Below are 26,740 nucleotides of genomic sequence, written 5' to 3'. Positions count from 1 at the left end.
CTGACTTCTTGATAAGCCTGACTCACTTAAGTGAAAAGCATTTAAGCAGCTGACTGCACAAATACACTTTTAGGAATCAGGAATGAAGGCCATGTCTCCAGAGCAGGAGGCTGTATCTCCAAGCAGGAATGGATTCAGCAAAGGATTTGGCAGTGGAAGGATAAGCAGGACAGCCTGAGCTCCTCCACAGTCACATCGTGGCCAAAAAAAGGTTAATGGGATGCTTGGATTAATAGGGCAGCAGCAGGGTGATGGTAACTCTGAACATGGCATTAGTGGGATCAACACTGAAATGCCACATTAGGTTTTGGCATTGACTGATTGAAAGAAAGGCTGGGAAGGTACAAAGGAGCCTCAAATCATTGGATGGCAGGAGAAACTGCCACAAAGGAATCACTAAAGAGTTCAGTGAATTTAGTTTTTACAAAATAAAGAAGTAAGATTGGACAAAATTTCATTATGTCTTTGCTGTTATTATGAGGCATTTACCTTCTTGGAACCAGGACAGGGAAAAGTACCAATCTGCAGAGGGTTTTTTAACCTGATTAATCACACATGTAAACAAATGGCTTAAAATTGGGGTAAGTATGTAAATACTCTACAAACTATTTTCCAACAAATGACAAAATGGTGGGGAAAACTGTCAAAGGTAACCTTGCTCTCCTTTGATTTGATATCTTCAGATAAAGGCAGGAGAGAGAAGAGAGCTGAACATTGCTGACTCCCACAGGGAGTAACTGCTGAAGGACTGGTGGGGTTCCAGGGACCAGAGCAGCAGCGGTGACCAGGTGTGACACATTAGTGTGACACATTGGAGAACGGGGGCTGTGCTCAGCCCATCTCCCGCTGCTCCTGCCCTGCTCAGGCAGGGGAGTTCTTCCCCTGCTCCAGCTCCCACGGGCCATGGTTGTGCATGGAGTTCTCCCACGGCACGGGAGACTCGTGCAGGAATTGCTGCAGCGTGAGCCCATCCCTCGGGCACAGCTCTGCACAGGCTGCTGCAGCGTGGCTCCCTCGGCCCGGGGTGCAGCCCCTGCAGGCCAGGCTGCTCCAAGGTGGGTCCCGCAGGGGTGGCAAGTGGCAGCAGGAAAGCTGCTCCAGCCTGGACTGCTGCCTGGCCGGCTCCGCCGGGAGCTGCCCGGGGCCGTGGCACGGCAGGCAGCTCCACGGCGGGTCCTTTGTCCCGCGGGGGAAGCGGAGGCGGGATGGCCGGGCTGGCGTGGGCGGAGAGGCTGCGGGAGCATCCAGCGGAGTGGGAATGTCGGGAGAGAGAGGAGAGCGGGGAGCATGGCAGCGGAGTGGGAATGTCGGGAGAGAGAGGAGAGCGGGGAACATGGCAGCGGAGTGGGAATGTCGGGAGAGAGAGGAGAGCGGGGAACATGGCAGCGGAGTGGGAATGCGGCAGGGACAGGAGAATGGGAATGTGCCCTCAGAGCCGGGCGGGGCGGGCGGAGCGCAGGCATGAGCAGGCGGGGCGGGCGGCGGAGCGGTCCGGCTGTGTGGCTCAGCGCCTCGGGGCATCGTTCGGGAGCCTGGCAGGGCCGCGGGTTCGGCTCCCCTTGCGGAAGCCAGGCGGGGAAGGCGCTCGCACCCGCCGGTTTCAGAGGTGGGTGACTCCCCCGTCCTGATTGGAGAGGAAAGGAAGCGGCGATCCAGGGGCTGTGACTCTGGGGCTTTGTTGGCTGCGACACCACGTATGGCCGAAGCTCAATAGGAACCCTCCAGTTGAGACGGTCACTGGGCCGACAATCCTCTGCGCATCTCAGCAACGCAAGACTGCAAAGGATCTCAGTGCTCTGTCCAAGCAGGAGCCTCGCCAATCAAACTCACTCGGCTCCTGCGCCCGGACGGGCACTTCCAAACCATGGGAGATTCAATCTCCCTTTTCCTTGCATTCATTCTTCTCTTTCACTCAACTACTCTTTTCTTTACACCCCCTCCCCACACTTCCCTCTTCTCCCTTTTCCTCCACTCACCACTCACACCTACTCTTCCTGCCCGCGCACTATGGGCAAATTAACAACGGCATGCCACTGCTCCCCAACACCTCTCCACATCCTTCTTTTCCACCACCACTCTCATTGCATGCTTACCACAATCACATCTTACCACCTTACACCTCTGACAACACAACAACTTCATCTTACTACTTACTTTAACAACTTTTTCACCAATCACACAAACCAAAACCACACTGACAGTCGTTCTACACAACCACTAGAAGCACACCTACCTTTGCTTAAAACAATGCTCACTTAGTTCAAATACAATACTTTAACATATCATGCACACAGCTCTGTTATTAACCTTACAGCTTCCTAATAGCTTGCTAACCATACTATTCTGTAGCTTAGGCATTTATTCTAGCCAGCCTTAATACACAGACCATTGTTCTATTTGTCCTAAATTTCTACTTCCTCCATAATTTTTCTGCTGACAATTCTTGTGACTACTGCTTAACCCTAATCAAGCTCCTGCTGTCTCGGAGGCCTGCCTTTTGCAAGCTGCCCAAAACCCTCTGATGTTAAGGATTCCCACCAACCTAGAAGCTCAGAATCGAGGAGGCGGGGAAAGGCAGGAGCTCAGGGATCACCACCCCGACAGAGGGAGGCGGAGCACGGGAGATTGTGTGGCTCAGAGAGATGGAACGCTGTGGAGGGAGGTGAAGCGCGGGAGGTTGTGTGGCTCAGAGAGATGGAACGCTGTGTTGCCAGTACCGAGGTGATGGGTTCGAACCCTGTGAGTTGCCAGCTCCTCAGCACGGCTGCATCCGAGCTGGGCTCCGAGCAGCCTGGTCCAGCAGCCGAAGGCACCGTCCCTTCCCGGGGTCGCCGCAAGCTCTGGCGTCGCTTGGGCCGTGCCATGCGCCGAGCAGCAGCAGCAGTGCTCGGAGTCTGTGTGGGTGCCATGGGAAACACTCGTGGCACGTCCACCACGGTCATTGCTGCCGATGTGATCGTGAACATCGCCTGCTGTGGGGGTAGCGCAACCTTTACCCAGTCTCACTGAACCCAAAGTGCCTCAACTGCGCAGCGCAGAAGAGCCAAGAGGGAACAACTTTCAAAGAATTTGATTCGGAACCATTTCCCACCAGTGCAAGACTGAATTGAAAAGATGTGACTGCTCTGTCTGACTGCAAGACAAGAAGCTCAAGTCACACAGCTCCTGCATTTGGATGGCCCATCTCTAATTCGAACTACACATCTCCCATTTTCTTAAAATTAATTCTTCTCTTTCACTAATCTACTCTTTTCTTTCCCTCCCCCCCCCAACCTCCCTGTTCTCTCCTTTCCTCTTGTCCCCTTTTCTTCAGTGCAGACTCACACCTACCCCATGCCACAAACTCAGGGGCTCAGAATCAAACCATCTTTATTTTCCGCAACCTCATCTTTCTCCTGTTCAAACCTGTGTTCTTTCCACATTTTTTCCCTATAATAATAGATGACAAGAGCCATGAGACCTTTTGCTTTTTTATTTCCCCACTCTTATTTCCCTACGTCATAAATACACCTACAAAAAAAAAAAAAAAAAAACCAGAACTGGGGCAGAGCATCAGAAGACAGCAAACATACACCACAAGCCATCCAAACCACCTTGCATTTTCAAATGCCAAAATGATCATCTGTCCACGACAAACTGTTGTTGTTGCTGTTTTGTTCCAACAAATAATTGCATGGTGGGCAGTTCGATGTTGCTCTCAGCTTGACTCTTTAGGAAGATTTCTCCTGAAATATTTTGCAAAAAACTCCTTGAACTCTGCCCAGAGCAGCTTAAATTAACAGCAAGTTGCAAATTGGTCAAGCTGGGGTACAGCTGTAGTGAAAATGCTGTCTAAAATATTTTGTCTTTTACAGATCTTTTTTTCCCCATCTGCCTCCTCCACACTCTGGCTGGACTTTTCCCACATGTTGTATCCCAGCACTGAAGTCCACAGTGCCCTTTGCATTTCCTGAGGCTGCAGCACTTCTACACATGAACGAGTTCTTGCAGAGCCTCCCGAGCTAGCAGTGCTGCACTAAAATGTGCTTCCAATAAGGGCAGGAGAGAGGGGAGAGCTGAGCCCTGCTGACTCCCACAGGGAGTAACTGCATGGCTGAAGCACTGGTGGGATTCCAGGCACCAGAGTGGCAGCTGTGACCAGGTGTGACATGTCAGAGACACGTGCCAGCCCTTCGGTGGCCAGATGTGCAGGAATTAGGAACAGCTCCTTGTGAAAGGGTTTCATGTCAGGCCTGTGCACTGACCAAGGGCGTCAGACACCGACTGAATTCCGGCTGTGGCGTCTGTGATGATGCCAAAGGATTTGCAGGATTCCAAGCTTGGCACTCTCCAGCCTTTTTTAGCTGTGCCAGGGACTGCAAGGAGCTCATCTCTCCAAACTGAGAGACTGTCACTCCAACAGCCATGACAAATCTGAGTGTGGTGCAGGGCCTGCACTTTGGCTCCCTCCTGGGCAATGACAGCTCTGCCTCCTTGGGAACCTCCCTGCTGAGCAGGCACCTTGTGCAGAGTGCATCACACTCAAAAATCCCAAATCTTCTGTGCTTCTGCTGCCAGCCATGTCCAAAAACACCTGAGGCGGACAGGCTGGCAAAAGGAGTCCTTTTCCTCCTGATGTGGGTGGGCAGAGTGCCCATGTGCCAGGCACAGCCACTGCTCCACCCAACCTGCAGCAGGTGGGGTCATTCAGAGTCCCCTGCCCTTTGCAGAAGAGCTGCATCCCCCGAGGTGAAACTGTGCACTTCATGAAGCTGTTCCACTTCACAGAGGAAAAATGAGGAATGTGGTACTCACATCCTTCCCCCCGCTGGTGTTTAGCTGCATTTTCAAAGCAGAACAACCGTGAGGGGGAAAGACACAAAACTTTCCCCACAGAAAACTAAACAGCAGCGACTCAGGCCTTGTCGTGTCCCATCAGGCATGTTCCTGAAAGGCAGCATTGGCTGAATTGGAAATTCACCTTTTTCATCTCCAGGGTGAGTGCTCAGGGGCAGGGTGCTGTGGGAGAGGTGCTGCTTGCAGCTTTCAGTGAGAAAAACCTGAGTTTGGGTCATGGCTGAGAATTCCCTTTGGAAGCAGCTTTCAGGTACTGAGTCCAAGTCAAATCCTTCAGGCATGACTCTTCCCCTGGCATTTCCTTCTGCCCAGCTTTTCCTGGTGATGTCTGTGTGTCCCCCTTTCCCAGGTGCTTGACTCCATCCCTTGGCACTGCAGAGGGAGGCTGAGCTAAAGGATTTCAGGAGATTGGTGCCGTAGCTTATTTCCATGTTGCACTTTAACTGAGACTGCGGCCTTTTCCTCAGACTGCAAGAATATTTTTGTCCCCTAATCTGCTCACAACAGGTTTGTTGAAGGTTTTCCCTTGGCTATGACTGCATGAGTGATCTCACTTGCTCCCCTGTGCCCAGACCCCGAGGCTACAGTCTGGGAATGTGCAGTGCAGGGAGGTATGGTGCCTGAAACCCAGCTGTGATCTCCAGTCTTTAGTCTGAGCAATGTATGCACATTTCTGCTTATAACCAGGGCAGTTATGATTTGAGGGGGACTGCCCTGGAGGAATGCAGAAAGATGTCCAAAAAAGCCTCTGTGCTGTGGGACTTTTCCCTAGAGCCCTTGTCTTCTTCCAGCATGTAGAAAAAGCTGCTGTTTCTTGCTGCATGATAAATGACGGAAAGTAAATGTGCTGCAAGCATGCTCTGTGTGCAAGAATTCAAAGCAGTGATTTCATAGAAATTATGCCCAATCTCTGACAAAGTAATTCTATTTGTTCAAGCAGGAAGCCTGACAGTGTGTTTTCTTGCTCTCTCCGAGCACATCTTGGGATCAGCTGGCAACTGAGGGCTACTTAAGATACAGACTAATGAACCACCAGCTCTTGCAGAGTTGAGATAAGCCCCTATGGTTTCTTCTTAACACTGCTGCCCTATTTAATTTGCTTGATTAAAGAAAAAAAAAAAAACAACACAAACAAACAAACAAAAAAAAACCCAAAAAACAAACAAAATAATCCCCCCAAAAAACCTAAAAAAACCAAAACCAAAAGAAAACAACTCCAAAACTCCCTTACATCATAGGGAAGGCTGTACCCCCACTGATTTCCAGGAATACCCACAGGCTGCAGCCACAGAAAGGAACTGCAGCTGAACTGCTCAGACACAGCCTGGTGTTCTGCCCTTCAATTTCTTGCCTCTGCATCTCTGGAGGGGGATGCTCCAGTACCCAGATGTAAAAATGCAGGTAAAATCTGCTGTCAAATGAGCATGTGAAACCTCTTGTGTTGTTCCTGGAAGTGTCAGCTGAAGACAAATGAGGTGTAAGACACCTCTCAGGGGCATCCTTGTCTGTAGCACTGGCCATGGCTGTTCCACATCAAGTGTCTGGAGCCCTCCCCAGCTGACAGGGAAGCCACGATGGATCCAGAATCCACCCCAAATCAAGGTCCATATTTAAAAAGGTGAGCCTGAATTTTCTTTTGGGGATGCCCATTTCTTTCCAGTCTCTCTCCAGGATTCTCACTCTTTTGAAAGAGAATCCACATGACTAGATCAGATACCAATTTTCCAGGCAGCTAAAATTAGAGATGGATCCCACCCATTACACAGAGTATACCTAAACTGAAAGGAATGACTGATTGTGTTCTTCAGTATTAAATAGATTTGAAGGCAGATCTGTTTAAACTGCCTGATCACATTGTTCTCAAATAGCTTTATGGGAGTATTTCCAATATGGAGAGGGAAGCATTAAGGTCATGTACAGAAAGACATGACAAAATTCAGAGGGGTTGTTACTGTTGTTCCAATAAACGGGGAAAAGGAACAACAGGAAGGACCACCGCTGTGATATCAAATCTTCAGGCGATGGTAACTTTGAAGTCACAACCAAAGCATATCCAGGTTGTTCAGTATCTTTTAAGAATTACCAGACATTCTGAGAAATATGTGAAATTACACCAACCAGTCCCTTTTTCTTTACACCCTAAAAAATCATAATTTGGCCAAACTGCCTTAGGTTTAGCAAGAGCCATATCCTAAATTACACCATAGACATTTATTCAAATGATGGGTATGAAATATGGGGGCTTGGGGGGGGGGATTATTCCTCTCCTTATATTTGTTCTCCAATATGATTTTGCTCTGTTTGGCCGGGCTGGTGTGGGTGGAGGGGCTGCGGGAGCATGGCAGCGGTGTGGGAATGTCGGGAGAGAGAGGAGAGGGGGGAACATGGCAGCGGAGTGGGAATGTCGGGAGAGAGAGGAGAGCGGGGAACATGGCAGCGGAGTGGGATTGTCGGGAGAGAGAGGAGAGCGGGGAACATGGCAGCGGAGTGGGAATGCGGCAGGGACAGGAGAATGGGGAACATGGCAGCGGAGTGGGAATGCGGCAGGGACAGGAGAATGGGAATGTGCCCTCAGAGCCGGGCGGGGCGGGCGGAGCGCAGGCATGAGCAGGCGGGGCGGGCGGCGGAGCGGTCCGGCTGTGTGGCTCAGCGCCTCGGGGCACTGCCCGGGCAGGACGGAGGTCCCGGGTTCGAGGCAGAATGGTTGGCGGGCGGAGTCTCGTTGGGGCGTTCAGCGGGGACCTTCCCCGTTCCCATTCAGAGTGGAGCGGCGGCAGCGCGGCCGGAGCTGCGGAGAGTCCCGCGGTCCCGGCTGCGCCGTTGTCCTGGGGGCCGCGCCTGGCTCGCGGTAAAAGCGCCCGAGCTGAAATGAGGCGGAGGAGAATCTCAGCCACGCAAGACTGCAAAGGGTCCCGGTGCCCTGTCCAAGCGGGAGCGGCGCCGGGCAAACTCGCCCAGCTCCCGCGCCGGACGGGCGCTACAGCCTACCGACCTGGGAGGTGAAAACCTCCCTTTTCCTTCTCTTTTCTTCCCCCCCTCCCTGTTCTCTCCTTTCCTCGTGTCTTTTTCTCCACTGCGGGCTCTCACCTACCCCAGGCGCTCAGAATCAAACCATCGCTTCTCTTAACCTCATCTTTCCCCTGTTCCAACCTGTGTTCTTTCCACTTTTATTTCCCTATAATGGTAATTGACAAGACCCACGAGACTTTTTGCTGGTTCCCCGCCCCTTTATTTCTGCATATGATAAATAAACCTACAAAAAAAACCCACCCCAAACTCCCAAAACAAACAAACAAAAAAAAAAAAAAACCACAAAAAAACCAAACCAAAACAAAACAAAACAAAAAAAAAAACAACCAAAAAAAACCCACAGAAAATCTTCGGCAGAGCATCAGAAGACAGCAAACATAATCCACAAGCCACCTAAACCACCTTGTGTTTTCAAATGCCAAAATGATCCTCTGTCCACGACAAACTGTTGTTGCTGTTTTGTTCCAACAAATAATTGCATGAGCATTTCACAGTGGGCACTTTGGTTTTGCTCCCAGCTTGACTCTTTAGGAAGATTTCTCCTGAAATATTTTCCAGAAAACTCCTTGAACTCTGCCCAGAGCAGCTTAAATTAACAGCAAGTTGCAAATTGGTCAAGCTGGGGTACAGTTGTAGTGAAAATTCCATCTAAAATCTTTTGCCTTTTACAGTTTTCACTTTTTTTTCCCCATCTGCCTCCTCCACACTCTGGCTGGACTTTTCCCACATGTTGTATCCCAGCACTGAAGTCCACCGTGCCCTTTGCATTTCCTGAGGCTGCAGCACTTCTACACATGAACGAGTTCTTGCAGAGCCTCCCGAGCTAGCAGTGCTGCGCTAAAATGCCTCCCGTGGCTCTGCTGAACATCTGCCCTCTCTTGCTGTCGGTGCATTTCCACTTTTCCCTGCCCTTCCCAGTGCATTTCTGCTTTCAACCTTCTTTTTCCTTCCTGTGGGCTGCACCAGTCTAGTGTCTATAATGCTTATCCTGCTGTAAAGCCTGGAAGCTACTACTATTTCCTCATCTATTTTAGGTGTCAGGCTTTTGTCCCTGCCTGCCTTTCCTCACCTTCATTTGTAGCTTTTTTTTTTTTTTCCTTGATTTTTTTAACAGTTTTAGCTCTCTCCTTTTTTTTTCCCCCCCTTCCTTCCCCCCCCTCCCCCCCCCCCCACCTTCACACAGTGTTGTATTCTTGATTTTTTTTTGTCTGCAGGGACCAGGGAACTACCTGTAAAGTTAATGGAAGAGTTAATGAGGGAATGTAGGAATGCAGGAGACTGCTATTTTTAGCATACTTCATCTTATGTAATAATTTTTTTTTCCCCTGTGTGGTATCAAAATAGATACCAAAATACCAAATAGAACTTGGTTTCTGATAAACCTGTTCTTTGTCTCAGTGTTTTACAAGAAACCCCTGTAGATACTGATAGTGCAGCCACCATGATAAAAATAAATCCTGGGGATCTGGTCATTTACACTTGCTCAGGAAAAACTCTTGTGGAAGGCAGCACCTTGGTACCACAAACTTCTCATGGACAGAGCTGAAACTTAGTTTGTGCAGCAGATTTCAGGACTTTTATGTTGCTTTCCTGGCTTCTCTTTCAGCCTTTAGGAAGTTAAAACAGGACAGCAAACATTGTGCTGGGTCTGTATCACACATTCGCTAGGATCAGGGTATGGCTTCTTCTCTCTCTAGTTCCACTTCAAAGTTAAAACTATAAGATATAAAATTATTTATTAATATAATATATATATTATTATTATTATAAGATATAATATTATATCTTTAAGTATTTTTTTCCTACCCTGTAAATGCTTTAAGCACACACATCAGTATTTCATAGCCCTTTTCCCCTCCTGTATGGAGAGAATGCAGCTTTTGCAATGTTCTAAGGGAAACTACAAGCTTGAATAAATTGTGGGTGCTACAAACACATGCTCCAAATCAAGTTAACTAAAACCCTGGGAATCCTCACTGGAAGAATACATCATAAATTCTCTTTATTCCTAATATTGGGTGATAATTGTCTTTAAAATGTCTACTCAAACATAGTTTAAGCCTTCAGTGAGGACTTTGGGATGTGTCCATCCATGTTTGAGTGATATTCCACAGCAGGTATATATTTCTTCCCCAGTAAATAAGTTATAAATAAATAACTTTCTGCAACACCTAAGGACTGAATCCAAGGCTGAGCTTAGAGTCCCCACACTGTTCCTTGCCAGGGGTTGCAGTGGATGGTGAATTTTGCACATTTCCAAGGGGGAGTCTTCCCTCATGGAAGAGATTCCCACTGAGGGTTATTAGCACATTCTGGAGAGGCAATCACATCAGGAGATCCTTGAGCCAAGAACAGCTGTGGGCTGGGAGAGCATCAGGGAGACATTTGATAGAATCCAGCCCTGTGCTAGAAGCACTTCCTTGTGCATCCATCTCACAGCCACTGCCAGGAGGGAGGACACTGCAGGGCAAGGACCACATCTGACCTGGCACAGATGTTCTGGGCAGCACTTCCCCCCCTGCAGCACCGTGCTGCCTGGGGGAAACACAGGAATAAAATACTTACCTGCCTCCCAGGGGCTTTGTGAGGCTTATCCCATGTCTGTGCAATGCTACACGAGTTCAAACCACTCTGGGGAGTTCTCTGGTTAGAAGATTCCTCTCAGATGATGAACTCCTGTATGTCATGTTCGGTAGTTGCTTTGAAACCAGTTCTCAGACCACTGCTGTATTTTATCCCCACTTTCTGCTGCTTCCAGAGGAATTGAGAGGGAGCCTCAGCACACACCTAAAACAGTCCCAGCAGGAATGGGAACACGCAGATGGCTGGTGGGTTTTTCAGCTCCTTGGGCCAGAGCTTTTTGTCCCCAGGTAGCACAGCCAATGAATCCACCTCCCAGCCTAATCACGGATCCAGAATCAAGCCAGCAGAGCCAGCACAGCCTTAATGCCATGTGAGCACCACTGTGAGCACCTCAGTGCCCGAAGGGAGGTGTCAGAGGATGGACCTGCTCTGCTCCTGGTGCACAGCAATGGGACGAGAGAATTGGCAGAACTGAAGCCCAGGAAGTTCCACCTGAACTCGAGGAAGAACTTTCCTCAGCAGTGACCAAGCACTGGACAGAGTGTTCAGAGAGGGCGTGGAGTGTCCTTCACTGGAGATATTCCAGAACCATCTGGACACAACGCTGCGCTGTGTGCTCTGGGATGACCCTGCTGGAGCAGGGGGTTGGACCTGGTGACCCACAGTGGTCCCTTCCAGCCTGACCATTCTGTGATTTAGTGATTGTGTGACCTCGCTGAAATGCAGGTCTTTGGTGTGAGGAGTAAATTAATGCAGAATGTGACTCGGTGACAACTTTCCTTCCTCTCCATTCCTGAACTACAATGGCTTGCTCAGAAATCAGTGGGTAGGGGTCCCAGGGCTAGAAAAGCTGTCTCACCCTCATGAAAATGGGACGGATGGTGCTTCTACTCCCCATTTCCTCAGGGAAAACCTCCGGGAGCTCTTTAGCCCTGCCTGCAGCGTGGGGACAATGCTGACCGCCCTCCTCATTTCATCCCGGCGAGCGACCTTTGCTGCCCCCGTCCTCGGCACAAGCGCCTGCCGCGGGTTTGGGCAGAGCGAGAACCACGGCCAGCGGCGGGCTGGGGACACGCTGCCCACCCTGCCCGGAGCCGAGGGGCGCCCCGACCCCGCCGCTCTCCCCATCCCCGGCGGGGGCGGGCCGGGGACACGCTGCCCACCCTGCCCGGAGCCGAGGGGCGCCCCGACCCCGCCGCTCTCCCCATCCCCGGCGGGGGCGGGCCGGGGACACGCTGCCCACCCTGCCCGGAGCCGAGGGGCGCCCCGGCCCCGCCGCTCTCCCCATCCCCGGCGGGGGCGGCCCCAGCTCCATCCCGGCCCGCCCGCCCCCGCAGCCAGCCGGGGCGGGGAGGCAGCGCCGGAGGGCTCCTCCGCCGGCAGCCGGGCGGGCAGCGGCGCACATGGCATGTCTGATGGCGGCTTTCTCCCTGGGCAGCGCTTCGGTAAGGCGTGCCCTGCCTGGGCTCCGGGCGGGGGGCGAGGTGAGGGGCTGGGGGACGGAGATGGAGCGAGGGCTCCGCGGGGAGCCCCAGAGACTCCTCCCGAGGGGAAAGCAGGGTCGGAGGGTGCGGCCGGGGGTGCGGTGGGCAGGATGGGGGCTGTGGGACGCGAGGTGCGGGATGCAGGGTGCGGGAATGCGGGATGAAGGATGGGGGATGAAGGATGCGAGTGTGCGAGCGGCCGGCGGCGCACGGCGGGACTTGACCGCTGGTTACCTCTGTCTGTAGCTAAGGCGGGGGGATTATCGCCGAGCATGCTCCCTGCGCCGCTGCGCCCCGCCGCCTTCCCGGAGGATTTGCGGAGGGACCGTAACCTTTGCATAACAGCCGGGTTCGGCGGGGGACGGGGCGGGCAGAGCCCGCGGGACCGTCCTGCCGCTGCGACCGGGCGGGCGCCGCCGTCCCCGCCGGGCGCCGGCAGCGGCCCCGCTCCCCTCGCTCCATCCAAGTCCGTGGGAAATAGCCCAAAGTGCCCCAAAGCAGCGGAGAGGTGAGCGCGGAGCTGCGGAGCGGGCGCAGGTCGGGATGCGGGGCTGGGGCATCGCTGGGGATGGCAGCGGTGCAGGTGCTGGAGCGGGCGCAGAGGGGGCTCAGGTGTGGCTGTGCCTCGCACACGGCTTGGCTGAGTCTGTGGCTGTTGTAGCCACGGGGTTGCCCAGCTTTTTCCAAGCGAAGGTGATCCCGATACCGGGAGGGCTTGGGTCACCCCATAGCGGGTGGTCCCTGGAGGAGGCAGGTGGGTGAACAGGCAGTTCGGTCCACAGAGGGACTGAAATTGTTTAATATCCCAGTAACAAAAGTCTTTGGTTTCATACTCTCAGATGATTGAGTAGTCAGAGGCAAGGGGTCTTGTCCAAAGGATATTTCTTCTGGAGAAGCTCTGACTGTCACCTGAATAATCAAGGTGACCTGCTCATTCAGAGTTCATTTTTGGATATTCTCTCTGATTGTGTCAAAGCCCCCAGTGGCTCCTCGGAACAAAACAGATTGTGAGTGCCAAAGTCAGCCTTGCAAACATCCAGGGAAGAATATTGTTAACTCACCTTCTCTTAGTTTTTAGGGAAGTTCCCCTGCTTTAATTGCTGAGCTCTAAGATGTTTCACATTACTCTTGTTATGTTCAAATTACATACCATGGCAGTCAACTATTTAAGAATTTGACAGTAAGTGTTACTGGATACCTGACCTCTAAGTAAGTTGAGAGCATGATTAAAATCTCTTTCTTGAGAAAATGTGGTGAGCAGAGCTGATTATTTTCATCCCGAAATGGGGGCTTGTGCGTGAAGAATGTGAAGATGCCAGGTATGGAGTGTTTAAGCAGGAGCACATTTTTTTCATCAGTGATTATGTAGAACTGGAGGTTTTTTAAATGTTTTTGTCAGCATTCATGACAAGTGACTGATCTGAGCTGGGCTGCTGTTATAACAGAGATGGGAAGACCAGGAACCATGAGAGGGAAATGGAAGTGGCAGGAGGAGGCAGTGTCACTTCTTAGTTGAGTTAGACAAATAGAGGGAAACAGTGGCAGGATCTGCAGATCTGTTTGTGTTCATCCATTGAAAAGTAGTGCAGCACATCTGCTTTCCAAGAGATAACTTTGTATTACGTGTCAGCATGGAAGGCCTGGCACTTAAGCCATCTACAGAAGTCCTTTCCAATACAAATCTGCATTAAAAATACTAAATTTCTTAATAGACAACTGTGCAGATGTTTGGCTCTGCTTATGACATCCACCAAACAACAGGTGACAGCAAACAGCCTCTGAACTGTTCAAAATTCTATTTAGCTGAAGAATATTCATGACTGTTTTTCTTTTGAGCTTACACACATCCTGCTTATATTGGTGCAAGGCACCTGTGGTGGTAAAAGGAATGGAAAAACAATCCAAATTTTGTGTGCATAATAAAAAAAAAAGAAGAAAAAGGTGGAAAGGTGGAAGGCTGTTGTCATGGCCAGGAGGGGAGGGGAAGGAGGTTTAGTCAAAAAAGTGCCAAGTGGAATTGCACAGAGTGCTGTGATAGGCAAAATATAGCAAGAGGGATGGCTGTGAGCAGAGGACATTGACCTTACAGTGTCAGTGGTGCAAGAACTGGAGCAGGGTTTGTGAGCTCATGTAGCTGATAAGATTTCCATTAGTTATCACTATCAAGCATGGAAAGCACTCAAGGATTTTGGGTGCAAATCATTGTATCTTCCTGATAGACCTCCAGAAAACAACTTGTACTGTTGTCCTAGGTTGCAAACTCTCCAGAACTATTAGTGCAGGAGAAAATAAGACATGAAACGGTACATTTGAAAATTTGCAGAAATATAATTTCACCTTTACAGATGCATAGGCTGATCCAGAGGAACAAGAGCTCTTGGACACTTTGAGTGGCTGTCTTTTGAAATGTCTGCACAAATGATTGTTCAGCCAGATCCCTTCCCCCTTCAGCTGTGTCCCAAGTCCTTGAATCAGAGTAACTAGAACCAAATTCCTTGAGTGCATGAGAAGCCAAATACAATGAGGACTGGACTTATAAAAGTATTAATCTGGTGCAAGATCTGAAAGAAAAACTAGTGCTAAAGGAACTGTATGTGCTGCAAGAGCTCTTTTACCTCTTCTGTCAAGACTCAGGCAAAAGAACAAACAAAAGCTTGCTTTATTTTACTCCTCTTTTCACCTTTCAGTGCATTACAACACTAAGGAATAATTCCTCTGGTGCAGAAGGTTTTGAAACGTGTTCCTAAACAAAAGCCTGTGAACTTTCTCCACTTTCCCTGCAGGGTGGCAGCAGTTCTGGTTGCACCATGGCCGAGCCAAAGTCTGTGTGTGTTTCTGTGGACGAGGTGGTCTCCAATGGCACAGACACCCAGGACATCCGACTCATCAATGGACACTTAAAAAAAGTGGACAATGCTCTGACAGAAGCTCACAGGTTCTCCTACCTGCCCCGCAGGCCAGCTGTGAACATTGAGTTTAAAGAACTGTCCTACTCTATCCAGGAAGGGCCATGGTGGAGAAAGAAAGGTGAGGAAAACAAGGTTTCATCCCCAAGAAGCTGCAGATGCAGCAGTTCATACAACTGCTTATTTCTGCCTCCCAATTCTTAAGTATCCAAAGTAAATATAGTATTGCTGTGCTGCCAAATATCTGTCCTGTGATCTTGCTTGTCTACAATTTATTGTTAAGGGTGGGTAGAGCATGCAGGAGTTTAAAGATGGGGGTGGGGGAAGTGAGGAGGCTTTGTTTTTTTACTCCTGCAGTTGGCTGTTTGGTGAAATGGTTGTTTTTTCAGTACTCTTTCAGAACAGCGAGTATCTCAGAATTTCAGAAGGGATTAGACACCAGGATAAAAACTGTTTTCTTTAAAGGCTGTGTTTGGAAAGAAATGCTGTGAGCTGTAGGTTTCTCTAAGCTTAGATGGGTCTCTCAAAGTTTATAATTTCTGTGATGAAATCACTGGCTGCTGCTGGGAATACATCCTGAGGTTCAGTCAAGGGCCAGGGTCCTCTTTGGGTAGCTCCTTTGCTGCTACACCCTGCAAAGAGTTCACAGCCTGCAACACAGAGCACCAAAATGACAGATATTGGGCACTTCTCAAGGAAGAGAAGTTTGGAGTAAGAAGGGATTACTCAGCTTTCTTCTCTATAGGTTCTTGGTTGATTCCAGTTCTAAAAGGTGATTCTGTCCTTTCCCCTCTGCTTGGCATCAATTCCTTTCATGCCTCCATTTCGTTTGTGTAACCATGTGTTTCCTAGAGAGTTTTTGTGGGGTTTTTTTGGGTTTTTTTTTGGTGTGTGTGACTAGTCCTCTCTGAAAGGAAAACTAGGTCATGCAGTAAATTCCTGCCAGCGAAAAGAAGAATGCCCAAGAGAAAAATATTGAAATCTTCAGGAGAGTTTTGTGTACTAAATGACATATTTGCCTTTCCTCGAGGAATTCTCTCCCAGTAATGTAAATTGGTATGGTTGTGTGCTTTAGTTCTTTTTAGAGATAAGGCCCTGCCAGTGCAGCCCTCACCTGAGGCATACTTGATACCTGCATTGGCCCTGAAACTCTTAAATCCACTGGCTTAAAGGTTCTACTTGAAATTGTTCCACCAAGTACTTGGCTGCCATCTGTAAATTGTATCATTATCACAACACCAAGGCTTCAATAGTCTAAAAATGTGTGGTATGAAAAGCTCTGGAGCTGTTGCCATGAAAGTGCTACTGTATGCGGACAGGCTGTGCATACAATTATTCATTTGTTGAAAGATCTGCAGATTTCATGCTTTAATGGGTTTTTCAACATCAAAACTGTATGTAGACCCACTGGCCTTTATTTTAATTACTTGCTAAAATTGCATGGAGCCACATTGTCCATAGAAGAACAACTTGGTTTGGCAGCGGCTTTGGTACATTCAAAATTATTCTTTATCTTATCAGAATGAACACAAAACACTGAGGTTTTTTTGTCCTCCAAGAAATGGAGCTATGCCAAAATGTCTCATTTAAGGTTTAAAGGCTTGAGATTTCTTACTGAGTCTCTTTCTCACTGACCAGAATTGATTGAGGGGTTCTATACCCAAAACCCCTCTTCAAATTTTTTTGACATGCCTGGGTGACTTGGCTTGAACAAAACAATGTCCTGGCAAAAAGTCCTGCTGCTAAAAATGACCTGTGAGGGTATTTAGCTCTGGGGTATGGTTATGCCTGTGTCACCACATTTGGATTTGAGAGAGGAGACTGAACTTTCCTGGCTGGCTGTGGGGAGGGGTTCAGAGCCTCCTAGCTGGTCTCACACCCTGTGTCATTCCTGGGACCACCAAGGACAGGCTCAGTGTGGCTGAGCTGCCAGCAGGGCTTGGCTCTCCCCTGCTTGCCAAGGAGCTGGCACAGGCTTGGAGTCCTGCACCCAGAGCCAAGGAGTGCTCCCACAGCCAGAAGGGGAATCACATTGTGTGGCTGAGGCCATTCCCAGCTGGAGGCAAATCCTTACCCTTCTCCTTCTCCTCCTCAGTGACAGCACAGCTGGAATATTCTGTCAGTTTTGGGTGCTTCTTATCTGTGGGAGTCCAGGGCTTCCCTCTGGCTGCCCTGAAGGTCTGGGACCCTGGCAGGGGTCAGGAACCCCCCTGGACAGAGCCCCCAGAGACACTGGCTGTGATCTCTGTCCATGGAAAAGAGTTTTCAGTCTTACAGGATGAATTACAAGCTCTGAGTGTTTGATATCAGTAATAATTAAGTGTGGCACGGGTGCAAAAGTAAAATTTTAGGATTCTAGATGAGGGGTCCAAAGGGCACAAGCTGGAGGAAATTGGGTGTGCCTTGTCCTTTTTCTCCTTCTTCATGCCCTCCATGTTTCACTGTGGTGTTGGCATTTTTCTGTTGGTTCAGGCTGGGGACACACTGTCCAACGTAGGTGACAGATATTGGCACGTTATTGTAAATCCAGCCCAGGGAGTTTCTGGTATTTAATGTTTGTCACATCCCACTGAGGGCAGAGCCCCACACGCTGCCCTGCAGGACAGAGCTGGGCAGGGCAGCAGAACATGTGAGAGATAAACAGAATAAACAACCTTGAAACCAGCACAGACCAATTATGGCTTCTGCTTTGGCAGTGGGGCTGAAAGACAGACACTTTCTACAATCTCAGGATCATCAATACCTCATATTCTGACACATATCAACAGAGATATGAAGCTGGAAAGGGTCTGTCAAAGGGGTAAAAAAATGGTTCAGGGGACCTACAAAGAGCAGCTGAGGAGTCTGGGCTGCTCCTGGCAATAGTGCCAGATAATAAATTACAGGAGCCCATGGCCACACATCACAGTTTGGGTGGTTTAGGGAGGACACCAGGAAATAAATTCCTGTTCCCCAGCTGGAGCACTGGGATGTGTCACCCAGGGCCAGTGGGGCTTTCTCCCTCACAGGGAGTGTGGGACTTGTGGCTGAGCTGCTGATCTGATCTGGAGCTGGTGGTTGTCTTACTTTGAGTGTAAGGCTGGGCCAGGTAACCTCCAAAGGTCTCTTCCTTCAGTGTTTCAGTGAGTTGCTGGTCAGATTATAGAAACCTTCTAGACTCAAACTTTCCTCCCAGCTACGTTCCCTCCTCCAGGGATTAGCTCAATATATTGGTTTTAAAAGAAAATATTTTCCACTAGAGAAACAGAAAACCAAACTTCCTAAATAGTCCCCAGCGAAGGTACAACCAAACAGTTCAGATTCTTTGTGTTGTTTTAGTGGTTCTGCAAGTAGAAGATTTTTTGTCTGCAGTTTGAGATATCTCTGTTCAAACCTGCTGGGTTTGTAGCTGAGTGCATTACATATAAAACTATTCTGAATACCTTAAATTGGTTTCTGTTCCAGTGTGAAACTGGGACTTTGCAGTGCCCAAGAGAAGGGCAATGTTGTGCCTTCAAACACTGGTGGTTGCTGTAATTCAGCACTCCTTGTGGGTTCCCTGTGCTAAAAGTCTTTCTCATTGCTGTCATGTGAAATATTTGAATTCACTTTTTATAAGAAGAGTAGCAGAAAACATGCTGGGGAAAAAAAGAAAGGAGGTGTCTCTCAGTTCACATTGTTCTTGGGTGCTGGTTGTGGTAGGAAGAGATAAGGAATGCCGTTTCAAAAAGGTCTTTTAATTAATGGTGTTTCTATTCTGAAATGGAGCTTAAAAAAGAAAATCTGCTATTTCTACAGCATTCTCTACAACTGTAATGAATTAGTTAAAACCTTTCAAGAGTGTTGGATCACAAAGGCAGAAGTACAGATTCCTTGCAAAGACAATTTGTGCCAGCATGTTGGACAGGAATTCAACTGAAGAGCAATTCCCTTCAGTCAAAATGGCATTGCAAAGTAATGTTAAGGTTAGGCTCTAAATTAGCAGAAGGATGAATAATTAGTAGTGCTGCCATTGTGTTCTGTACTTAGCTTGATTGTTCAGACAATGCAACTCATGGTATGTCATGTCTTTTATTTTTCATTAAAAGCCCAAAGAAAGGTGAATTTGCACTGCTTGTCAACAACAAAGAAGCTAAAAAAGCCATAGTAGATTTCAAACTGGAATTTGTCATTGATTTTTGTCTCAGCCTTAAACTGTTTAATTAAATGATTAAATATCATTTTCTCTTTAAATATAAGGAGGGGCATTTTGATTCTGTGGTTTATATGATAAATGCTGCTCTCCTTGTGAGGTTTTATCAGACTCATAGCAGAGATTGGTGTGACTCTGGATCTGATTAATTCCTGCTGTAATTTCCCCTGAGGTCAGTGGGATTAACAGGGAGGGAATATGACAGGTCAGTCCTTGATCAGAGCTGCTGTATCTGACCCATTCCATGCAGTAGGAGCTGTTGCAAATATGGGAATTTGGGAGAGGTTAAAGAGGTAAAAGTTTCAGAAGGTCTCAGTTGACTTTGGCATTTTCCTCTTAAAGCTTTTAGGGAATTGGTCAACAGGTAGAAACAACTATTCCTTCAGGTTTGAAGGAAAGGGATTTTTTTCAGTGACTTGTGAGGTTAAGGATCTTCCAGAACTGAAAATGTGTCTCACTCTTTGCATCCAGGCTATGTTCAAGCATGTCCTGGGGGTTTCCTGTGGGTCAGCAAGGTTCAGGATCTCAGAAAACCCCAGTGCTCCTGGAGGAACTCTTGTGAGGTTAAGGTGGGCTGAAAAAGCCAGAAAAAAGGGAACTCCAGCACATTTATTAGAAATAATAGGTCTGCTTAGTCTCGGGATGCTACTCCTTTCTTTTAGGATGAGAGACCCAGCTGGCTTGGAGAGGAAAATAGAGTCCTGTGTTAGAGCCAGTGTGGGTCCTTAAATGTGAAAATCAAGATCTGAAGAGCTTTGGAACAAAACATGGCCAAAGTTTCACTGTCTTGTCACAAAGCCATTTATCTAGGGGTTGACAAGGAGATAGAAGTGGGTCTTGGCTTCTGAGCTGTATGTTTAAACTGCAGTTTGAAATGTAAATCACATAAACACAGAGATCGGTTTCACCAGTTCATAGCAAAATTATAGATGTGTAGGTTTTTGTACTAGGACTCCTGAAAACTGTTTGCAAGAGGATTTGGTAGAAAAGTCAGTGCCTCGGGTTTCTGTCATTTTTGTTAAAAGCACCATGAAATAATCTGACTTGTTGTTTGGGGATGAATTATGTATAGTCCCCTATACAAAGGGGGCATGAAAAGTACTTTGGAGCTTTCTGTCTAGGTCAAAGTCATTCAGCTTTACTTTAAAAATGTACATACTTTCTATATAGCCATGAAAGGACATTTGTTCTATTGTTTGTGGGTGGGTTTGCTATAATATAAGATGGAAATTGAAACATTCTGCCTATATAATTGAGTACATCCAGGAAGAAAGTAGTAATAAATTTGCTTGCAAAACACCACAACAAGTCAGGGATTGCTTTTTTTTTTTTTCCCCCTCTCACACTTCTCAGTATTCATGGTTAATTAGGCAACGTTTTCGTTGGAAATTTCTCCGCTGTTATTTTTAGGACTGTCATGAGTCACTTGCACTGCGTTCGAGCGCAACTTCTGCTAGGATTTGGTCTGGAGTAACCTCTGAGAGAAGGGGCTGCGGCCGGGCACAGTGCAGCCGGGGATTTTGGGTCCGGAAATTCACGCTCAGCAGAAAACGCGACGTTTCTTGTTATTTTGGGTCTGTTCTGCTGGCTCAAACCCCGTGGAAGCAAAGCGGAGCGCTGCTGCTGCCGGGGCTGCTCCGCAGCTTTGAGCGGCAGGCGGGGAATGCAGCACCGGGCTCGCTCCGGACGGCTCCGGGCTGGCCGAGGGGGAACACGGAGCCCTTGGCAGGTTGTTTGGCACTCACGGAAAGCCAAAAGTGGCCGTGACAGCCCGAGGCAGTGTCACCAGAACAGCGCGATGCGATCCCCGCTGCCGGCTCCCAGCGCTGCGTGCTGTGCTAACAGCGCGCTCTGCGTACACCGCTGTCAAACCATCATCAGCAGAGCTTTAAACAGGCTGGGCTTTGCTGATCCGCTTCGGTGCTGCCTTAGCCATTAGCTCTGCTCCACACACTCGGACAGACCCCTTTCTTTTATTTAGCTGGGAGCCGGTTGTTTTTTTTTTCCCGCAGCATCCTCTCTATGACTTCATTGAAAAATCACACACCCCCCCTCTCCCATCCCCTCCGGAGACATCCAAACCAAACCGAGGAGAGGCGGGGGGGCTGGCAGGGGAGGATTGGGGCTGAATGCTGAGCTGATCCGTGCCGGGGGTGGGAAGAAGCCGGTGCAGGTGCGGTGCAGTGCGGTGGAGGTGCCGCATCCCTCCCGGGCGCGCCCGGCGCGGTTACTGCCGGGCGATGCACTGCAGTAACCCGGGATGCGCTGCCTGCTGCTCCGGCTGTTGCTAAGAGGGAAAGGAGGGAGGGGAAGATGCACTACAGGAGCGAGCAAAAACCCACTTTCCGAGAGAGGTTTTTCTTTTATTTTTCCTTCTTTTTTTTTTTTTTTTCTTTTTTTTTTTTTTCCTCGCCTCTCTGACAGATGGGTTGTATTGTTCTCGACCATTTTTTGCCTGCTTTGTCTGAGAGTGTGTTTTCATCTCTTGTGCGAATTAAGATCCATATGTTGTGAAGAATAAACAAGTTAGGCCAGTTGAAACCAACTGCCATACTGGTAAAAGGCTCTTTTTAGGCAAATATTGTGTAGATTCCTTTTCAGTGGCTTGAAGTGTTGGCAAATTTAATTAAATGTCTTAGCAAATTAAGATCCATATGTTTTGAAGAATAAACAAGTTAGGCTGGTTGAAACCAACTGCCATACTGGTAAAAGGCTCTTTTTTAGGCAAATATTTTGTAGATTCCTTTTCAGTGGCTTAAAATGTTGGCTAAATTAATTAAAATTAGGCATGATGTTTTAGCAAATTAAGATCCATATGTTGGGAAGAATAAACAAGTTAGGCCGGTTGAAACCAACTGCCATACTGGTAAAAGGCTCTTTTTAGGCAAATATTGTGTAGATTCCTTTTCGGTGGATTAAAGTGTTGGCTAAATTAATTAAAATTAGGCATGATGTTTTAGCAGAGGGTTTCTAAGCACATGTTTTAACCTTGATAAAATCTGTGTAGTTTTTCTTTTAACACTTAATCTGTGTCGAGATGGTAAAAATTTATTGAGTAGTCTCTGTTACAGGAATAGTTCACAGTGTTTTATTAAGTGATAAATAACTCTTCCCTGTGTCCTTTTGCATGTGTTCTGTAAAATAGAGGTTATTGGGAACAAATCTTGGTCAGCCCCTTTGTCTGATCCTTCTACTGTTTCCCAGCTGAGCATGCCCTTACTTCAGCATTACTTGTTTTCCTTCAAGCAGAATCCATTGTTATTGTGGGTTTGTTTTCATTGGGGTTTGGAGTTTTTTGTTTGTTTGGAGGTTTTTTTTTTGTTGTTGTTGTTGTTGTTTCTGGAGCTTTTTTAGAAATGTGCCTTGAGTTTAACTCAATGCGTTTTGGTCACTGAGTCTTAAAGCAGAACATCTTCTTTCTCTTTGCTGTATTGTTTATTAAACCTAAACATTACAGTGACCTCACTAATTCTCATTCTAGCTAATCTTCTGATGCAATACATTTTATTAACTGCTGCTGTGAAGACTTGTTGCTGAAGAAGGAGGTTTTAGAGAGATACCAGTTAAACCATTCTGGAATGCATGTGCCAGGAAGTGGTCACAGGGAGTTGTTGGGAGTCTGAGCTCTGGTCTTTGCTGTTTCCATCTCTCAGAAAAATGTTGGGGGCTGGCTGTAACTCACCCTGACACCTTTCCACTCCAGCTTGCTGTATGCTGAGTGGGATTTGGTGAAATGATTTATCCTCTGCCCATAGGTGGTCATTCCCTGCTTGAGGTGTTGAGGAAACATCATGCACCAGCATCTGGGTGTACTTTTGTCATGTTTCAAAGTAGACTTTGGTTTCTGTAGTCTGGAGATCCATCTGGAGGCTGAGGAAAGATGAAGCAAGAGGCATTTTGCAATTGGAGACTTCAGACATCACATGATTGCTCAGGATTTTCCACAACCTCATTAAAGGGAAAGAGAAATCACAAGAGCAGACAAAAGTAGAAGCTAACTTGAGTAAAACTGCGGCTAAAGTTCATTTTTTGCTGTGCACTTTCATGCCATTTTGGAAATGCCTTGGGGTCTGAGCTTACCAGCTCTTTAGGGCAAATTTTTGTTGTATGGGGATTTAATATCTCAGAGTTCAGTTCTGTATCCTCTGAGAACTTATTTGCTTCTCACACTTCCCTGTAGCATTGTTCTTGTAGGTAAACCGTGGAGACAGTCAGAACATGACACTACTCAGAATATGGCAGGCCCTCACTCAACTCAGCTGCTTTATAATTCACATCTGCACCCTTTAAACTTCGGATGGGTAACTTTGTCTTCTGTTAGAAAACAATGTTTGTTCTTATTATTAAAATAACAAGTCAAGACTTACAAGAAACAACATGCAAGGAGATCCCCAGCAAAATTTACATGGTTAGCACGTGGGAATGAACGGATTTGGATTTTTAATTAAAGTGTTGCAAACTGAAAGGTGGGTGTTCATTCTCACAGTGAAAATCCTTGAGGCAAAACCTAAAGCAGCCATGGGATGCTTTAACCCCAGAACCTCTGTGACTTGTATCTGGAGAGGTGCAGAAGGACATGTATCTTACAAAAGACTGAGTTTTTGTCAAAAATAAGTTGGGAGTTTGGGTCATCATGCCCAGAGTCCTTTCCTTTGCTGCAGGCATCTGAGAGAATTGGCCACCTACTTTCTGGTGGGATTCATTTATTTAAGAGCTTTAATAAAATACCTTGTTGAAACGTGACAGCCATGTCAGATAACAAAATGCCCCATTTTTTAAAGGTAGTCCTTCTAAAGGAAATCATGCAATTAATATTGCATGAATAAACATGCAATTAATATTGACAAATCTTGTATCAGAAACTTCTGCACAAGGCCTTTTACCTCTTACCAAAAGCCTTGGGACAGTAAGGCACTGAGGTGTTGATGGTTCAGATTGCCTGCCCACTGTGCCAGCTTTGGACCCAGCAATTTTTGGATAGCACCACTGGTACAGAAGGAGAACAAATCCACAAGCTCTTACCATGTGAAAAATTTATTTTTCTTCTGTGAAAGTAATTTACATTCAGAACTTTAGTCCCTAGGGCTGGCAGAGTGTTCCTTATCAAGCCCAGGACCAAACTTTAACAGATAGCTTCTTCTTGATATCAAAGTCTATTAGGAAATGGAAAAACTGAGGGTCCCCAGATTGTCCAAATGTACTCACTTTTCACCAGCTTCACGAGAGGAATACATAATACACCATGTATGGAAGAATTACTGCCCTTTTCAACTAATTCTTGTAGTTGTTCATCCCCAAGTGTGATGGAGAAGGGTAACAGCACAGAGGCCAAACAGTTTGGGTTGTTTTCAGTAACTGAACCTCAGTAACTTCACAAGTAACTGTGAGGAGGCCTGCTGAAATATCCCATTATTATTTTGAAAGCGGCTCCCTTGTGAATTCTGTGCTTTGGTGCAGATGTTTGAGTTTAATTTGGCCTTTGGACACTTTATCACTTAGAAAATAAGATTTCGGAGAGAATATTTGATCTGAATGTGAGTGGTGGCATAAAATACAGCAGGACTAGTCCTGTGCAAGTGTCTCTGGAAAGAGGACAAGACAATTTTGTCTAGGAAATAGTGTGGCTGGAGATGTGTTCTGCAGGTCCTCACTGGACATTCTTGTCACTGCTGGGCTTCTGTTCCCATTTGCAGCTCATTTAGGCTCTACTGATTTCTTGGGGAAACAGATGCACTCTGCAGACTTAATTTTCTTCAGAAGGTACAGGGATAAAGCCATCCAGATTCTTACCAGGCAGAGCTACATGGAATTACATAATAGCTGAAGAGATAACTGCTTGTTTGTTCAGGTTTTTTTTTGTTATATATCTGTTCCAAATAAAAATAAATGGCAGAGACCTCGGCTTTACAAGCTAATTTACCATCTGCCTCTCCTCTAGTATGTACAGCCTGCATCTTTTGTGTAAGAATCATATTTCTTCCAGCTTCACATGTTTAGAGTAATGACAAATGTTGTTTATAAATGCAGAGCATCTGCTACAAAAGAGAGTAGAAGATTGAAAATGCAGTGGTCAGGATCCTGGGTAAATGAGAATGGACCTGTGCTCCTGCTGAGCTTTAGAGAGGAGGCTTTTATGCCAGACAGAAGAAAGAAGATTCAAATGAAACTGTGCACCTGGTTAATATGAAATTTAAAGGAAAAAAACCACCACAAACTGAAGCTTTTAATACTCTTGTTAAGCAATGGAGTTAAATTCTGCCCTGTTGCATCTGTTTTGTGCTTTTGAAGCAGCCAAGTGGATGGGACTGTACCAGCAGAGCCTGGCCAGTGTAATTTTTTTCTTTAGCCATGATGTAGTTATTACCTCAAGTGCTTTAAAAATTAAGCACTCTAATAACACCAGCATGGCAGGATTGGAATGGGTAAATGAGTACCAAATTAAAAGAAAGGGGATTGAAGCTAAATATTTGCTATTAGAGGAAGAGCATTTTCTTTTTCTGGGTCAAAAAGCCACAAACTGCAGCCAGCTTATTGCATATGAATATCAAGGCCTGACTCTCCAAAATGCAATTTGAAGCTCATAAAGCTGAAGCCTGTGGGTGGATGGAGTTCCATTTCCTTCTCTACTTGGAGAGGTGAAGGTCTTAAGCTGCCACCAGAGAAATGTGAGTCAAAAAGCCAAGGACAGTGCAGGGGGGCACATCTGTGCACAGCTGGCAATGAAAAGTTACTCCCCTGGGTTTTTATTTTGACCCTGAGTCTTGCAGAACTACCTGAAGAAGAATTTTCCCCAGAGAAACAAATTGACAGTACATAAATACAAAGATGACTGATGGGAGACCTTTTGGAAAGCGAGTTGGGTCAGTCTGTTCTGTGACCAGAACTGCTGAGTTCTTCACAAGGTGTCCAATGATAATGCCAGGAATTAGGCAGTAATACAGATTACACTGTTGGGAGCAGCTGGAGCTGGTGGGGCTTTGAGACATGATTCCTCCTGCCCTGGTGTGTGGCAGCCTTGTTTCTGGAATTCCAAGTCCAGCTGGTGGTGAGGCAGGGCAGCCAGCCAGCTGTATGGACCAGCAGGAGGACAGGGCTTCTCCAGCACCCTCCTACCTTGATAAACTCCTCTCTGTCTCACCAAACTGAGGTGGAAATGAGGAAAACTCCTCTCTGTCTCACCAAACTGAGGTGGAAATAAGGAAAACTCTCTGTCTCACCAAACTGAGATGGAAATGGGATAAACTCCTCTCTGTCTCACCAAACTGAGATGGAAATGGGATAAACTCCTCTCTCAGGTAGTTACCTGGGCACACCTGAGCAGCCCCAGTGCCTCACTGACATTCCTCCTCTCTGGCTGTTGTGGGTTGCACACACAAACACACACAGAAGATCTCTCCACCAGTGGGTTTTGGACATGCTGACCATCCAGTCAGTCCCTCAGATTTTGGTTCTCCTTCAGTTGTTGGCACCTGGACCTACAGAAACCCCTCAGATTTCCAACCTCGTGCTCCAGCAGCTGGTGTGCAAAAATTTCTGCTGCTGACCACTGAGTCCATGGTGGTGCCTCCTGCACAGGACCTCACAGTGGTGAGGGCATTCCCATGGGAGAAATTTGGGAGCAGTGTTTAGCAGGAGTGCAGGTGGGACTGCAGTGATGAGGAGCTCTGTCAGACAGGTGTAGCTGATTCCTGACATGCCTCTGGCCCCTTTAATCCCCATTTCCATCTACT

General features: G+C 47.4%; 1 protein-coding gene and 1 long non-coding RNA gene across 3 annotated transcripts in view; one reads left to right on the top strand and one right to left on the bottom strand.

Annotated features, from left to right (window-relative positions):
- Positions 1-5,001: 5,001 nt before the first annotated feature.
- Positions 5,002-12,233, bottom strand: LOC116184382 (uncharacterized). Its single transcript, XR_004149154.2, has 3 exons — positions 12,168-12,233; positions 10,432-10,653; positions 5,002-5,653 (listed from the first exon to the last, which is right to left on the bottom strand). It is a non-coding gene; the product is annotated as an uncharacterized LOC116184382 (long non-coding RNA).
- ABCG1 (ATP binding cassette subfamily G member 1) overlaps positions 11,796-26,740 on the top strand; it is a 56,674-nt gene continuing 41,729 nt past the window's right edge. The window contains exons 1-2 of one of the 2 annotated variants that reach the window (XM_021540347.2): positions 11,796-11,894; positions 14,717-14,960. In XM_021540347.2, coding sequence (XP_021396022.1) covers positions 11,853-11,894; positions 14,717-14,960 — 286 coding nt within the window. In that variant the 5' untranslated portion in view covers positions 11,796-11,852. Of the gene's footprint in view, positions 11,895-12,247; positions 12,442-14,716; positions 14,961-26,740 lie in introns of those variants that run through there. The other variant, XM_021540348.2, reaches the window with a different exon arrangement.

Source organism: Lonchura striata, chromosome 2, assembly GCF_046129695.1.
Source record: "Lonchura striata isolate bLonStr1 chromosome 2, bLonStr1.mat, whole genome shotgun sequence".
In the NCBI taxonomy this organism is placed as follows: domain Eukaryota; kingdom Metazoa; phylum Chordata; class Aves; order Passeriformes; family Estrildidae; genus Lonchura; species Lonchura striata.
This window is presented reverse-complemented; position numbering and strand designations above follow the sequence as displayed.